Source organism: Equus quagga, chromosome 2, assembly GCF_021613505.1.
Source record: "Equus quagga isolate Etosha38 chromosome 2, UCLA_HA_Equagga_1.0, whole genome shotgun sequence".
NCBI lineage: Eukaryota > Metazoa > Chordata > Mammalia > Perissodactyla > Equidae > Equus > Equus quagga.
The window spans coordinates 270,677-287,109 of record NC_060268.1 but is presented as its reverse complement, the minus strand read 5'-3'; the positions used below and the strand labels follow the sequence as shown (position 1 = coordinate 287,109).

Sequence of the window (16,433 nt, the reverse complement as noted above, 5' to 3'; positions counted from 1 at the left end):
CCCCCCACGCTGTCTGTGAAGGGAAACTCTCAGATGGGCTGCCAAACCCACAGAAGGGTCACCAGTTCCTGACCCCCCAGGATCCCGGAGGAGAGGGGCCCCCACCGGAGGAGGAGCAGCAGAGAGGGTCAGGCCGGCGGCTGCCGGGCTCCGAGGTTTCCATCCCATGACCAGGAGGGGAGAAGCCAGTGCCCTCGCAGACCAGGTGGGTCCTGACCCCTCACGCAGAGGACACACCATCAGTGCTGACTGACGCCCGGCACAGCCACACAGACGGAGGCTGACCACGCCCCTGCACGAGTTTCTGGTTTCTGCAATCCATTAATTAACGTCAGCCATCTGGCAAAAAATCAGAACAGTGCCGTCCCTGTTCCCAAAGGGCTTTGCTACAGTGGCTCACAAAAGTCACCATGAGAATTAAGAAAGCCAGCTCAGACAGGGTCCCGAGCTCTCCTTCCTGTCTCCTTAGGGTCAGTGCTTGCTCTGCTGTAGCATCACTGACTCTGGTTCCAGGGACGGGTGGACACTAACCTCCCCGTTAGTGTATTTCTCCATCTCCCATGACCTCTATCTACGTGGCTGTTACAGGCTGGATTTTCCCTCATCCAATTTTCTGCTCTATATCCTACAGATCCTGCCAAAAATTCAAATACAGATAAACGCTCTGTTGCTGTTACATCCCTAACAAGACGCCCTTCCTGACGCTCAGTCCTCAGCAGAACTTCTGCATTTCCTTAACCAACCTCCACCCTCTCTGTTCCCGATGTCTGCACAGCCGCGTCCCAGGCTCGGGGAAGCCCCTCAGGATGGACGTGGACCTCCCCTCTTCCGGACTTCAGCTCCAGAGGTCAGGAAGCCACAACAAGGGCCCACTTCTGCCGCTCATTTCTCTCTGGATCCATCCCCCTGGGCGATGACCACCATGCTCTGAACTCGTCAACAAGCCCGTCCCCACACGGGGCCTCCTTGCTCGTCCTGCGTTACTGCCCCGACGCCCTCCGTCAACTCCTCCAGCCTCAGCTCGCAGCCCTTGGCTCTGCCTCCTTCCAAGACTCATTCCTTCAGCCCGTTCAGCCCAACAAATTCCAGGCTGGGAAAACGTCCCCAGGCCACACAGATCTGTGTACCCTGCTCCCCAAACCCACCCCCGAAACAACAACAACAAGGCTCGCGCGCCAAAAATGACCAGACTAGAGTGAGCACAGCCCTTGTCATGCGTCCCATCAACAGGTCTCTGGAGCTCACCACCGTGGCTGCTCTGCTCCGGGAGGGACCCCTGACGTTTGAGGGAGCCTCACATCCATTGAGCGATGAGCCTGGTTCCTGCTTGTTTAGACGAGTCACACCTGACGACCCAGTGTCAGGCCGACGTTCTCTCACGCCATAGCGACCATCCGGGGAAAGCGGAGCCGCTGAAACTGTTCTGGGTGGCGAAGACAGCCTTCCTCCAACATCTTCAGTTTCCAGTAACTGCACGTGAGGTTAGCATGCCAAGGCTCCAGAAAGCCGTGCAGAACCACACGGTCCCTCAAGCAGAGCACACTGCTGTCTGCAAAATCTGCCTCCAAAGAACCAGTAAAGCAAGAACTCAAGTCACAGGCTCTTAGAAGAACCGCCAATGTGGGTAATTGAAAAAACACCCTCTCTCCAAACAGAGCCCTCGCCTCCTTTCTAAATGAAACAAATCCTGCAGCCAGCACAGCATATGGCGGTGTCTGAAAATGATTTTAATTAGAAAGTAAAAGAGAGACGGAACCTACAAATATTCCTTACTCCCCCCAAAAGAGAGCAGACAGAAGCTGAAACTCAGAACACCTGTATTTACAGAGCCCTTCTGCACAGGACTTGCATCAGAGCATCCCTACAAGAGGGAGAAATAGACGAACCAGGATCTGCTCCTATGAGGCCACAGCAGTGGAGCACAGACTGGCAGAGCATCCACACCCACCGGGTCTCAAGGACACAACAGCCACTTAAAAATGCCGTCGCCTTAGTTAATTCTCACAACTCCCTGAGGCGGGCGTTGCTGCCCCACTTTATAGGCCAGGAAATGAAGAGCGAGGCTGGGTCACTGCTTCCAAAGTCCCCGGATCACCTTCCAGAAACGACTTCTTTCAGAATGTTTTTCTCTCACTGCCACTGTCTTCACAACTCCTGAAAGCTAAGTAAGAAAAGCACTATTCCTGCACGACAGACGGACCTGAACCGTCACCTCGTCTGTACTGTAAATTTGGTTTCAAACAAGCCCTGGACTCTGGAGGTTCTGCTGTGACCGCGTCGCCCCGGAGCCCCTGCAGCCGCTGGTCTCTGGCTCGTCTCGCTCAACTCTGTCTTTCCTTCTTCTGTTGAAAAGCAAACAGCAGCAAACCCTCCTCAGAGCACAGGACCACTAGCTTGGAATAACCAGGCATCAGGAGTGTCCTTGGCAGCCAACTGCACTCCAAGTTCATTCTGCCTCTGAATGAAACGTGGTCCCGAGGACACTCTGGCACTAAGATCACATCAGGACAGTAAGACTCAGGCCTTATTTATATAATCGGAAGTCTTGGAAAAGGTGCAACTATTGCTGTGTCTACCTATATCACTTCAGCCAAGAAAATGAGTCTTACATGAAAAGTCTGTGTAGAAGGAACAAAAAAACTAAGAATCAACATTCTGTCTGCTAACCTGCCTTTGCCTCACCAAGAGCAGCATTCTGGACAATCGCTTTTTCTTGTATTTGCCGTTATCTGTGATACGCAAACAAGACCTCCTGTACTTATCTTGTGGGATTGTTGTGGGGAGAACTTGTGATAAAATACTTACAGAATTAACAAGACAGCCTGAACAAACGGCATGTATAACAATTGTCTCAGTTGAACCTTCTCAACACAGACAAGAACTCTCCGGGAAAAATATCAGTGCCCTGCTTAGAATCCTTCAAAGGCTGTCCACTGCCGAGGACCAAGTCCAAGCTCCCGGCAGGGTGAGGCCCCTCCCCGCGGCCTCCCGCCTCCTGTCGCACACCCTTCCTCTTCAGTAATAAGGTACCACACGTGGTGCCCCCACAGCACACTTCACAGCTCACGGTCATGCGTCAGATGCGCTGCCTTCTGCTGAGACAGTTCCACTCCACTCTGCTCGGCTGGGATTCAAAGCTACTGCCCGGATGGAGGCCCCTAACCAGGGAGGGCTGACTCAGTCTCCTCCAGTCTAGACGCTACACTCATCCTATTGAACACAACCGGTGTCCCTACTAAACTGCGGGGTCCCTGAGAGTAAAGAGTATGTCCCTCCCCAGTGTCTCTCTCAGTCTGGACAGACCGTGAGTGTGCCAAACGGTTTGCTGGATAATAAATCCCAACCAAGTTTAGATATAAATTACCTGCACACACACACAAATGAATATGCCACATTAAGATAAATGTTTAGGAAAAAAGACTGGAAGAAAACACAATAAAGTGATGGCAGTAACCTTTAGTTAGTGGAATTATGATTAATGTCTATTATCGCATTTTCTAAATGTCTTATAGTTACATTACACTTAATTTTAAACAAGTTTTTAAAACTTATGAACAAAAATGAACAGATAAACGAATGCAACACAATGGTGGTCCCAGCTCTTTCCTCGTTCTCACCCTCCCAGCCCAGAGCCGACACAAAGAAGGTGTGCGACCTGTTTGCATTGAATGTGTTCTGCTGAATACCTGAGATGTCAATTCCAAGTACTTGAAAAAACTATTCAATAAACAAAACTAGATGTTGCCTGACCAAAAAAAGAACAGCAAAAATATCCTAAGGTCAAATAATTTTTATTTCTAGATCTTCTTTGCTTACTACAGGCTTTAGGAAATATTTCTCACCCAGAATGGCCGCCATCTGGACCACTCAGTGGGAGTGGGCAAGCTACTTCATCTCTCAGGACGACAGGCATCATCCTTCTATCGCTAAGAAACAGTGATGAGTTAAAACAGAGAGAAATTCTAAGAGTGTCAGCCCGTGGAGTACGACACTTTAGCCTCAGGTGTAATTTCAAGGCAGGAAGCCCTTACCTACTGCAGGAATGAGGCAGTTCACCACGTGCCAGGCCACCCTGGCCCCACCTGACGGCCACGTGGAGTGCTTTAAATGTTGCTGCCAACCCCACAGACTGGGAGCTGGGGCACTTTTACTTGCTCAGGGAGAGACTGTAAAACAAATTGAGGACTGCCTCCTGGAAACCAGGGAGCATGTAAACCAGCAGCTGGAGAGCAATTTGGCAAAAGCTGTCAAGAACCTTATAAAAAGTGCCTCCTTTCTGGCCCAACGATTCCACCTCCTGGAAAGTCAACTAAGGACAGAGGTTTGTGCAAAGATTCAGCTTTAAAAAAGTGCTTCACAAAACTACTTATCATGATGAAAAATTGGAAAGAATCTTAATGTTCTCTGGGCACAGCGATAAACCCACTGGGTAGAATACTATGCAGACATTAAAAATGGCATTGTAGAAATGTATTTATTGACATTGAAACATGTTCACAATATGCTATTTAGTTGGGGGGGGGAGTGGGTTACAAACAGTATGTGCAGTGTGAACCCATCACTGTTAACAGATAGTGACAGACTCAGATAAGGTTAGGAAAAAACTCTGGAAGACACACAGGAAAATGTTTAAGACTGGTCATCTCTGAGTGGTAGGAAACTGAGTGGTTGTTCTTTTGTAAATTGCCTGTAGTGGCTGATGTTTTCCTTCAATGAACGTATAACCAGAAATAATGCTTGTATACTTAGAAGTGATTCTAAAAATAAACACCCAAACAGAAAACCAGCGTGGTCCGAGGGCCTCCGCATCTCACCGGGTCCCGCAACCCCCTACGCGGTCCCCCTCGCTGGAGGTGACCACTCAGACCCTCGGCGGAAGCCCCCGCTTCCTTCACTTCCAGGCCGCTTCGGCCCTGGCGCCACCAAGCGACACGAGGCTCTGCGGGGGCGAACTCAGGGACCCCAGGCCTGGAACGCGCCCGCCCGCAGCCGGCTCGGCCGCCCCATCACTCACCTCGCCCGAGGGCGGTGCCCCGCGCGCGGCCTCCTCATAGGCGCCCACCTGCGCCCACGTGGCCAGGAAGGCGTGGGTGGGCGCGAAGTGCGCGGCGCGCGGGAAGCCAGTGCGCACGTAGCGCGCGGCCAGGGCCAGCACCTCGGGGGACGTGTCCTCGCGGAACAGCACGCGGCCCCGGCCCTGGCTCGTGTCCACGTCCGCCAGGAAGGGCGCGATGGCCGGGAAGTCTGTGGGGAAACCGTCGTCCACGTACTGGGTCTCCCTGGGGAAGTCCTGGGTGGAGATGATGCCGTTGGTGCCCACCTGGGGGACGAGGGGGATAGAGGGACGGTCCGGACGTGCGCGCCACCGCGCTGCGCCAGAGGGAGGGGACCCGCGGGCCTGGGGCTGCCCCCGCCTCGGCCGGTCCCTCCCGCCCCGACCCAGCGCGCGGTCCTCCGAGCCCTGCGCCGCGCTCGCCCGTCCTCTCCTTCTCGCGCGACCGGGGACCCCGTATCCCTAGGGAGCCCCGCATCCGGACGCGCAGCCTTCCCGCTCCCTCCCAGGCCCCCGCCCCGTCCTGCTCCGGCCGGGCCGCCTGGGGGAACGGACCCGCCACCCGGAGGTGGCAGCGCGGCGGGTCGTCGGCGGGGCGGGTCCCGGGCGCCAGGACCGCGGCGCGCGCCCCTCTCCAGGCAGCCCGGGGACCCGCCGCCCGACCGGGAGGACGCAGCGGGAGCTGCGGCCGCGCACCCGGGGCCGAACTCACGTAGAGGCGGCGGACCCGGGCCCCGTAGAAGCGCAGGGGCCGCGCCAGCTCCACCGCGCCCGAGCTCTCGTCGTCGCCGTCCCGCAGCAGCCGGTCCCCCCGCGCCGGGCCGTGCGGGAAGAGCTCGCCCGGGCGCAGCGCCCCCGCGCGCGGCCACAGCAGCGGCAGCCACAGCAGCAGCGGCAGCGCCGGCCGCACAGCCGCCCGGTCTCCCCGCATGCCGCCGGCCGAGGCTACGCCGCACAGCGCCCGGCGCACGCGGCTCGAACCTCGGCCCTCGGCTCTCGGCCCCCGGGCGGCGCCGCGCGCTCGGAGCTGGCCCGCGGGGCGGGGCCGCGAGGGGCGGGGCTATGGGCCCGGGGGCGGGGCTATACGGGCGGACCTGCGGGCAAGGGGCTACGGGGGCGGGCCTATGAGGGGCGGGCCCTGGGGGCGGTGCTATAAGGGCGGACTGGCGGGGCAGGGTCTGTGATGGGCGGGGCCTGGGGGCGGGACCACGGTGGTGGGCGGGGCTCCCCTGCGAGCGCGGACTGGCTGCGGCGCTCAGCCGGGGGCCAATCACGGCTCCAGGAGCGTCCTGCCGCGGCCGCCGTCAGGTCTGCGGACACGTGGTCCTCGTTACCCTGGCCCTGCCTGACCGCCCAGGTGGCTCCGGACCCTCGGCCCTCCGGGGGGCGGGCCCGCCCGAGACCGCACGGCCCAGGGTGTGGCGGCGGCGCACAGGAGGGCCCAGGCGCGGGACAGCCCTGTCGGGCCTGCAGGGCTGGTGCGGCGGAGCGTTTGCCGCTGCCGGGCCCCGCGCCCTCGTCCAGGGCGGGAAGCGCACCTCGTGCGAGGCGGGGGCTCCCTCCCAGGTTCCGTGCCCCCGAGGCCGCCGCCCCGGAGCACGGGCCACCCTGCCGGAACCCCCGCAGTCAGGGTGAGAGCATGTCTGCTCCCCGGGAGGGCTGTGAAAGGCACCTGTGTGGTGGGCTCGTCTGAGGCGGGCGGGGGAGGGGGGGGGCTGGGCACCAACAGACCAGGGGGGGCGGGGGGAGGTGGGGGGCACCAGCAGACATGGGGGTCTGGGGTGAGGTGGGGGGCACCAGCAGACATGGAGGGCAGGGGTGAGGTGAGGGGCACCAGCAGACATGGGGGGCCGGGGCAGGGGAGGCCACCAGCAGATATGGGGGGCCGGGTGGGTGGCCTGGCAGAGCCACTTTGAGGGACTGGACACCGAGACCTCGCAGCAGATGCAGGCTTGGGGAGCCTTGTCCACCATAAACATTGCTCTCCAAGCATCAGGAGCTGTTGGAGGTTTTATCACCATTCTTATTATTAAGAGCTTGACATCTCCCAGATCATCTGTTTTCTCTCCCAGACCCCCATGGGGTCCTTGGAAGCAAAGATATTTAAAAAGGAGGAAAAGAGCAAACCTTTGGAAGTGCCTTAAGGGGTGCTCAAAAGATTTTTCGTGTGTTTATTTCAGTTACACAAACCCTTTCAGGCCCACAGGCCATGCTTTGAAGATATCAGACTGTGAGACTCTCAAAATGGAAAATCGGCCCACAGCAGCTTGCTTCCTCAGCCTGGGGAGTGTGTATTTGGCGTTACAAAATGTATTTGTGCGTGCACGTAGATGTCCTCATTTCTTGGGGGGTAGGTATTGTCCCTGTACGAGGAGGAAATGCAGGCTCAAAGACACGGCTGACTTGACTTGCCCTAAAGGTGCTCTTTGTTGTGAAGTCCGTCACCAGCTCTTCTGTGGCCTTTCCTCATCTCTCAGTTGAGCATAATGCTGTAATAATGGCCAACATTTATCTAGTGGTAAGAAGCTATGGGCTAGTGGGTCAGGCAGACCCTCCGAGGCCCCCAGTGATGCCCATTTCCGGCAGTCCCTCCCCTGTGTCACCCCCTCCCCTGGAGAGGCGCTGGCCTCGTGACCTCACCCAGAGAACATGGCCCTAGTGAGGAGCAGTCACTTCAGTCAGACCACATGTCTTGCTAGCAGACTCTCTCTCCCTGGCTTGGATGGAGCAAGCTGTTAGCTGGGGAGGCCCAGCGGCCGGGAACTGAGGGCAGCCTCTGGACAACAGCCAGCAAGGCACCGGATTCTGCCAACACCGTGTAAGTGAGCTTGTAGTGGATCCTTCCGCCGTCATGACTTGAGATGACCCCTTAGCTCTGGCTGACACTTTGGCTGCAGCCTTGTGAGAGACCCTGAGACGGAAGGTCCTGGGCCCACAGGAACTGTGAGCATCTAATACATGTGTGTTGTTTCAAGCTGCACACAACTTGCTGTTGTTATGCAGCAATAGGTAAGTGACACAGCTAAGGAAACCAAGCCTTAGAGGAGTAAAAATAAAAACAGTTGTTGTTACATGCTGGTAAGTACCAGAGCTGGGTTTGAACTCAGTCTGTCTGGCTGCTAAGCCTCTGCTCCCGAGCACCAAATCGCATTGCCACGGGCCCTGTGCAGGGCAGCTCTTTGACAGGGGACCACCCTGTCAGCTGACACTTGGTTCTCTAATGCGACCTCCAGCTTCGTCATTTGGAACATCCACTGCTAGTCCCTCTACCTGTAGTGCCTTTCCCAGTCACCCTCATCGAGCCAACACTCACTCGTCCGTCAAGACTTGAGTCAAAACCCTTCTCCTTCAGGAAGCCTTCCTGGAATCCACAGGCTAATGTAGATGCCCCTTCTTGTTCGTCAGCCCTGTGCCTGCCCTTACCCTGTCTGCAATCACAGGCACCTCTGTAGTCCCCGGTTGTCACATGTCCCCTCACCACCGCCGCCACAGCAGAGGGCAGGGACTGCATCCTGTTTAGGGCCTGCCACAACCCCTGCCTGGCTCATTGAAGAAGCCTGCAGAAATGTTTGTTGAATGACTGAAGGTGAGCAAGCCAACATGGGGCCAGGATCCATGTCTGCTGGTCAAATGAAACGTCCTTCCCGCTCCGCCCATCCTCCTAGTCTGACCTGAGTCTTGTAATCCTCTTTACCAGGCCGCCCAGCAGCTCACCTACCACTGTTCTCCCATTTCCTCATTCTTTCATCCACCCAACGATTTCCTGCAAGGTCATAGGCAAACAACTCTGCAAGAAATAACAGAGCCCAAGATGTGACCCCTGACCTCGCAGAGCTTGTGGTCCGATTGGGAAAACAAAGCATAATATGAGAAAGCAGCAATGCATGGATTTAGCTGCAAAACAGGCAGAAAGGACCCTTGACCAGGACGATATCGCTAATTTGAATCTGATGCATCTGAGCCCGAGGAACAGACCCCTAGGAAGAGGCGTCCAGGCTCCTGTCTGCATAGGTGGCCACGTTCTCCCTGAAACACGAGGTTTGGACAGCTGTGCTGGAGCAGACGCTCCTTTGAGCTCTTGTTCTAATATTACTTTTAAAAGACTCTGTGGCACCAAAAGAGTGGTTTCTTCTTTGAAATGCCACTTTGTGTGCTGGGGAAAAGAAAAAATCTGTCATAGCTATTTCACTGGTCAGAGTCAACACTGAAGAAACACTTCTCTTGTAGCCACAGCTCCAGAGCAGAACTTCTGCGACCTGCGGGCTGGCCAGAGCCAGAGGCCCTTTCAGGCTGGAGGCCACAGAGCGCGTCCCCTGTGGAGTCCTGAGCCCTCTGGGACTGGGTCTTCACAGGAGAGCTGAGCACGGCTGGAGACATAAGATGCTTTGGGGGCAGGATTTTTTGCCCCAAGCCAGGGATGGTCCCAGACGCCTTGCCAACAGGCCTCAGCTAGAGTCTCCACAGTTGTATTTTTGTGTGGTTCTATTTCTGTTATAAATACCAAGACTTCAGGAATGATGATACTTCCTGTTATGTTAATCAAGAGAATGAAAACATATTTACCCCCCAGTGTGGCAGAGAGCTGTGGAGTTCAGGAGCAAGTTGCATGTACAGTGCTGACTGGCGTGTGTACCTGCTGCTCTGGGGTGGGCTTGGCAGAGACGTCCTGGTTCCTGTTGCACATGGTGATTCTTCGCATAACTTTACGTCCATTAAATTCCAGGGCGGGTGTGCTCGCGTGCGGGAGAAAGAGATCTGTAAAAATGAGCACGTGTCCACAGACTCAGGCATGGTTGAAATTACGTCAGGCTGATGAAAACCACGCCCTCCTCAAGAATCCTGAGTAGGCCTGGGATGTCTCCGGAGGTCGCCTACATCCGAATGACCTCCACAAACAGTCCAAGCCAGGCCTTCACTCGAGGTTCTAATTTATATCCAACTCACCGTTGAACGTCCCCTTGGGATGACCCCTCAAACCCATCGGGGGAAACTAGACCCACTGCTCACATTTCCTGAGCTCTCACTTTCAGTTAATGGCAACAGTATCCACTCTTCCTTTATCACCGTTGCCCTGTTTCGGGTCCTCGTCATCTCCCACCTGCCAGCTTTTGTGGCAGAAACTATAGGTTTGCTACCCGACACTCTTCCCAGCCTCCTCCCCCCTTGCACAGACCTACCACAGGAGCAGGAAGATTACTGCTTTCTCAGCTGCTCCTGCTCTTGCAGGGCCTCGGGCTGTGTCCACGGATGACGCACTGCAGGGCCTCGGGCTGTGTCCATGGATGACGCACTGCAGGACCTCGAGCTGTGTCCACAGATGACACACTGCAGGGCCTCAAGCTGTGACCAGTGATGACACACTGCGGAGCTGCAGGCTGTGTCCATGTTATGACACACTGCAGGACCTTGGTGGGTGTCTATGCTTTGACACACTCTGTTTTCTTTTTTCTGACACACTCTTATCTTCTCAGTATGTTTTTTTAGGTCGTTTTTCCCACAAGCCTGAGCATAGACAGGGAGATAGGTCTGCTGCTGGGATGTGAATGCGAGCCCCCCTGCCCGGCAGGACCGTCTCTTCCTCCTGCATCTTGTGGGCCTGGTGCAGGCCCTGCTACAAACTTCTAGGCCATTTAGTGAACTGTTGTTGATCTGAATTAGGAAAAATGTTGTAAACAAGTCCTACATAACCCTGCACTCTTTCCTGCATAATCCACCCCCTGGTTCTTCACATGTTAGTTGTGTCCTGAATCGTTGCTGGAAAACGGGAACTAACAGTGCGGCTTCCATATGGGTGGACAAGAGCTCCTCACTGCTAATTGTCCCTGAGCGTGTCATGGCGAATGGCCTCGCGTTCCTCTAGAAGAATGGATGGTGCACAACGGTCCCTGCTCTCTCTCACCCTCTGTGACTCCCACCCGAGCACAGGCCGACCCACACGTGTTAGCACTTAAAGATGTAACCTCGGTCTCCACCTTCCTCATGAGGACGTCGCTCCACCCAGATTACAGGTCCTCAGAGGTTCCGCTTCTCTTCCTCTTCGCCTCCCAGAGCTGCCACTCACGACGTTGAAGCCGCAGGGCCGGCCACCTTCCAGTGAGTGGAGAGCTGGCTGGAGCAGCCTCAGCGTGTGCTCTGTGTCGGGCAGTGGCGGGGCTCTGTTCCCAAAGGCTGTTGCCCTTGGCTTCATCTGCGCTTCTTCCTAGACATCCTGTGCTTCTCACCACACTGAGTCACTTCATTTCTGCTGCTGGCCATTGTTGCTTCCTCCAGAATTAGCACATGAGTCAGAACAATGCAAATCAAGCCAAAAATAACAACATCGAGCCTTAATTGAACCTTTATAGTGTGCCAGGTTCTAGTTAAGGACCGACCATCTGTGCATGACTTCATTAATCCATTGAATGTGTCCAGTTTGCAGATAAAGAAACTGAGCTGAGAGCAGTTAAGCAACTTCATCAAGAACCCGGCTGGTGAGGGTTGAAACCAGAATTCAAACCCCAGTGGTCTGGCTCCAGGACCCCTGCTTTTAGCCTCCTAAGACTGTGGGTCTGATTCTCTGATAAATCACTCGCTTTGCTTGGCAACACTGTGCGGGACCTCTAACTCTGCAAGCCCGATAAAGGGCGTTAGTGCTGGTCTCTCCTATCACGTACGAAGCTGGATTGTGCTATCTTTAGTGAATACCGTCTCATGCATGCCTAGAGAATTATAAATATCTAAACTTGGTAGAGAGAACAGGACCTGGTCCCCTTAAGGAGTGTCCAGTCTGGATTTGGAGATGACAGAAGCTGTAATTTACTGAGTATTTGTTATGCAGTAGACACTGGAATGTGTTACTGCAATCCTTACCACACGCTACAGGAGTATTCTACAGACACTGTATAAATAGCTTACACTAGTCTCTTTGACCTAAGAAAAACCTGTTTATAAGTGAAGAATTGGTCGAACCTACTCTCGATATTTTCTCAAGATAAAGTGGCCTCTTCTCTAGCTGTGGGGCACCAGCAAGGTCTAGGCAAGTCCTTGAGGAGTCTGAGCAACACGATAGACTTTTGGGGGAATCTGTGATCTCACCGTCTCTGTGGCCCCCTTCTATGAGGAGGAGAATGACCCCTGGCCTGGGAAAGAATAAAAAGTCAGGCTTCTAAATGTTCCCGGTGACGTGTCGACCCTGTTCGTGAGCACCTGCGGCCTCCGGGGCTTTCCCTGACGAGCCACACAGAGACTGCTGTGTCAGGTGTCAGGCGGAGACTCCGACCAGGAATTAACCAAAACCCAGCCGTGGCAGTGGTCTCCCAGACACAGCCGACATTTGAAACACAGCCTACAGGGCATATTCTCTGTATTCCGTGCCTATTTTAAGTTATATCATCAGAAATAAATGTACTCAGATTATTTTACCTTACTAACTCCAAAAAATACCTTGACTGAGTTAAGATTTAATTTCATGCTTTCAACTTTTATGGATGGTCTTTATGAGAAAAGTCAATTTGATATACATTTCAGTATCTTTTATAAAAGTATATTCAAAGATTGTCTATTTTACCCCCTGATGGGTTCCCAGCCCCCAGCACAATACCTGACATGTGGTTAACGTTCAGTAAATGTTTACTGGACTCATACAGCTCAAAAGGTTTACGTCCTTGCCGCCTGGTCTCTTTCGTCCCCGGCTCCTCCCCATCCTCCCTGCCTCCTCTCAAGTACAGGCTCTTAGCTCCTTTCCTTGTCATTAGACGATGTTCTAGTCTGTCCTGACCTCAGTCCACAGGCCCCCGTCTGCTCCAGTTCAGCTGCTGGAAAGCAAGCTTTCTGAAGTTCCTGCACGCGCCTCTTCCTTGCTCAAAGGCTCCCTGAGACCTGGCGTTCAGGATGAGTGTTTGATGTTATTCTTACATCTGCTTCCAACAATAACTACGCGGTATGAGGGAAGAGAAGTGGGAGCAGAGGCCGGACTGTGGCAGCTGTGAAAATTAGAACTAGGGACAGGATCGGGATGAGACACATAGCCTGCGCACCCTTCAGGTTGTGGGAATGGAAGAGTTATGGGTGAGAAAGCAGGTTAAAATGGCACAGCACGGCAGACAGGATTGTTTTATCTGTCAGTAAGAGACGCTCGTGAAGATAACCCCGGATCCTCCAACAGCTGCAGCACGTCAGAGAAATGAGCGCCTGTTTCAGAAAGACTTCTGTCACAGGTTCCTTCATCATCTCACTAGCTCACAACAATCCTTACATTTGCAGAGGAGTTTGTGGTTTACAATGATTCACATGCGTGATCTCATGCAGCCCATCCCACATCCTTGAGAGAAGCTTGGTGTCCTCGTGGGGAGACCGAGTCACCCAGCTGGTGAGCAGCCGCGTGAGCCTGTGTTCTCTGCACCATGGGCTTTGTTTCTTGGCACATTCTTCATCCCTGTTCTCTTGAACTCAAGCCCTAGGCTTCAGATGCCAGTCTGGTGCCTGAGTCACACCCCACAGCTGTCCCCTCTGTCCACCAGCATCTGGAGGTCTGGAGGTACCATTCACTGGGCACTACACGTGGTAGCAGCACCAGCAGAAGTACTGACGTTAACATGTGTCCAATGTTTCATGCCCCGGGCCGGCATGCGTTATTTCATTCAATCCTCATAGCAACTCTGAGGTGAATAGTATTATTATCTCCTTTTACATCTGATGAACCAAGGCCCAGGGAAAGAAATTTGGCTAAGGATACACAGCTACCGAGTCATGAGGCTAAAATTTGAGTCTGGGCAGACTGACTCAAAACCCTGAGCATTTAACATCATCACGCCGCATGCCTGGGAAATTTACAAACATCACCATCTTTCCGAATTCTCCTCCTGTGACAGCATTGTTTGCCTCCCTCCCCACATCTTAGGTTCACTCTGTCAACTGAATGAGCCGTGTGCTGATAACAGGGAGTCAGCAATTCAGGAACAACCCCGGCTTCATGTGCCCGTCAGCCCCATTACTGATTTGATCCAGTTGGGTTTCGTATATCTTTTCCCCCTCATTTCACAGATTCATGGCCTTTTAGGACTGGAAGGGGCCTGAAAAATCCTGTAATCCTCTTGTTTTAGCGTGACGTCTCTGACTCAGAAAGATTCGGTCATTCGTTCAGGCGTCGTAGAGCCAGCAGGAAGAGCATCGCATCCCCAGGTCCCCAGGCCAGTGATCACGCAGCCAAAGTGGCAGCCCTTCCGTCCCCACCGTGCAGGGGCGAACGGCGCAGGAGAGTGCACCTCCTCGTGGCTCTCCTGGTTACCTCTTCAAAGACAAAGGACACAGGAAGGGCTGATAGGCTGTGTTCATCTGACATGGATGTGGAAGGACCACTGGACAGTTTGGGTTGAAGAGGTCTCCGTTTCACCCCCACTTGAGGCATCCAGCAGCCACAGCACACAGAATCACACACAGGGTCAAATGAGCAGCAGCCAGCTGCCCAGCGTGACTTTCCGGGGGAGGGAAGGGCTCCTGTTACAGGAGGGAAGTAAAGGACAGACACGTGGGGGGACTTCCCTCAGCACGACTCCTGCTATCCTGCCCCATGGAGGGCACCTCACTAGAGCATCTGGTGCATCTGGCCTCACCCAGGGTGCCAGGTGAAAGGCTTATGGACACAGGATGGGCTGCTTCGGCCGTTTCTATTTGTTAATAACCCTTGTGAATAGGGTGGCTACATTTCTAGGCTGAGCCAGAAAACAGACGGAGCAAGAAAAGGTCCACCTTCCAGCCTGAGGCCAGCACACGCTGTTGGCTGCGGTTTTCTCCTCCTTTCCTTCCCTCTTCTTAATGGCCCTGCTTACGACAAGCAAACTTGAGGGAAGACATAATTGGAAACAGTGCTATTATCACGTCAAACACCACGCTGAAACCTAAAGGTCTAAGCCCACCTAAAGGTCACAGGTGCCCTCGGGAGCCCACCTGATCCATGCAGTCAGGGTCCCTAAGTGTCACAGGTGCACTCGGGAGCCCACCCGATCCACGCAGTCAGACTCCACAGAGCTGTCTGAGGAGAGAGAACCTCGCTTGCTCTTTCAAGGGCCTTCTTATTTTTTTAAATTGGCCCTGAGCTAACATCTGTTGACAATCTTTCTTTCTTCTTTTTTTCGTTCTCCCCAAATACCCCCGGTACATAGTTGTATGTTTTAGTTGTGAGTTCTTTTAGTTGTGGTATGTTGGCCGCCCCCTCAGCACTGCCTGAAGATCGGTGCCATGTCTGCACCCAGGATCTGAAGTGGTGGAACCCTGGGCCGCCGAAGCAGAGTGCGCAAACTCAACCACTGGGCCACGGGGCCAGCCCCTCAAGGGCCTCCTTCACTCACACAGTTTTGGTAAAAGGAAGTAGCAGCACAGGAATTTAAGACAAACACGTTCAAGCAACTTTGCATCTGATTCTCCGGTGGGGAAGACGGTGTGAAGGAGGACCTGCCTGGCATCGGAGCCTTGGCGGACCTCGTCCACGCTCTGGAGAGTCCACTCCACCACTCCAGAGGCGTGAGTGCCGACCTGCCCTCCACACCGTCTGATTTACAGACAGAGTTTGCAGACTGCGACTGTGAACCCCATCCTTCCTCAGGTAGCAGGAACATCACAGATAATTTACACTTGGCTGCTGCCTTGTCAGTTTAAAAGCACTTTCTCTTAACTCCATCCAGAAAATTTACAGGATGAATTAAGACTCGAGAAGAGACTTTTTTAAAAAAACAAAACATGAGCTCTCCTTTCAATAATATTTTTTAGTTTTTTTTTTTTTTTTTTGAGGAAGACCAGCCCTGAGCTAACATCCGTGCCCATCTTCCTCTACTTTATATGTGGGACGCCTGCCACAGCATGGCTTGCCAAGTGGTGCCATGTTTGCACCCGGGATCCAAACCGCTGCGCCACCAGGCCGGCCCTTAAAGTTATGTTCAAATTTACATACAGTAACGTCCACTTTCTTGGTGTACAGTTCTGTGAGTTTTGACAAATGCTTGGAGTTGTGTGACCACCGCCCCATTGGAGATACAGAGCAGTTCCCTCTCCCTAAACGGTCAGCTAGTGCTTCCTCTTTCCTCACCCCAACCTGGTCCCGATACCACTCATCTCTTCCCCAGCCCTGCAGCGGTGCCTTACCAGGCTGTCACCTGAATGGAGTCACCCGGCTATTCTATTCGAGCTGGGCTTCCCTCACGGAGCGCAACGCGGTGAGGTGTGTGTGTTGCTGCAATTGTCAACAGTCTCTCCTTTTTACTGTTGGGTCCCAGCCCCTTTTATGGGCGTACCACAGCCTGTCCATCCTTCCACCAGCTGAGGGATGCTGAGCTGTTTCCAGACGTTGGTGATGAGAAATAAAGCAGCGACGAACATTCATGTACAGGCGCGTATGTGAAAATACATT

At 54.0% G+C, this 16,433-nt stretch overlaps 1 protein-coding gene and 1 long non-coding RNA gene across 3 annotated transcripts in view; both read right to left on the bottom strand.

The window, feature by feature from the left end:
• The window catches only part of NID2 (nidogen 2), a 45,609-nt gene extending 39,542 nt beyond the window's left edge, over positions 1-6,067 (bottom strand). The window contains exons 1-2 of one of the 2 annotated variants that reach the window (XM_046655095.1): positions 5,766-6,067; positions 5,015-5,320 (exon numbers count right to left, since the gene is read on the bottom strand). In XM_046655095.1, coding sequence (XP_046511051.1) covers positions 5,015-5,320; positions 5,766-5,984 — 525 coding nt within the window. In that variant the 5' untranslated portion in view covers positions 5,985-6,067. The remainder of the gene's footprint in view (positions 1-5,014; positions 5,321-5,765) is intronic. The other variant, XM_046655094.1, reaches the window with a different exon arrangement.
• A 907-nt stretch (positions 6,068-6,974) lies between these two features.
• On the bottom strand, positions 6,975-15,619 carry LOC124234767 (uncharacterized). The gene is made up of 3 exons (XR_006887398.1): positions 10,231-15,619; positions 9,617-9,808; positions 6,975-7,542 (listed from the first exon to the last, which is right to left on the bottom strand). It is a non-coding gene; the product is annotated as an uncharacterized LOC124234767 (long non-coding RNA).
• Between the last annotated feature and the right edge of the window lie 814 nt (positions 15,620-16,433).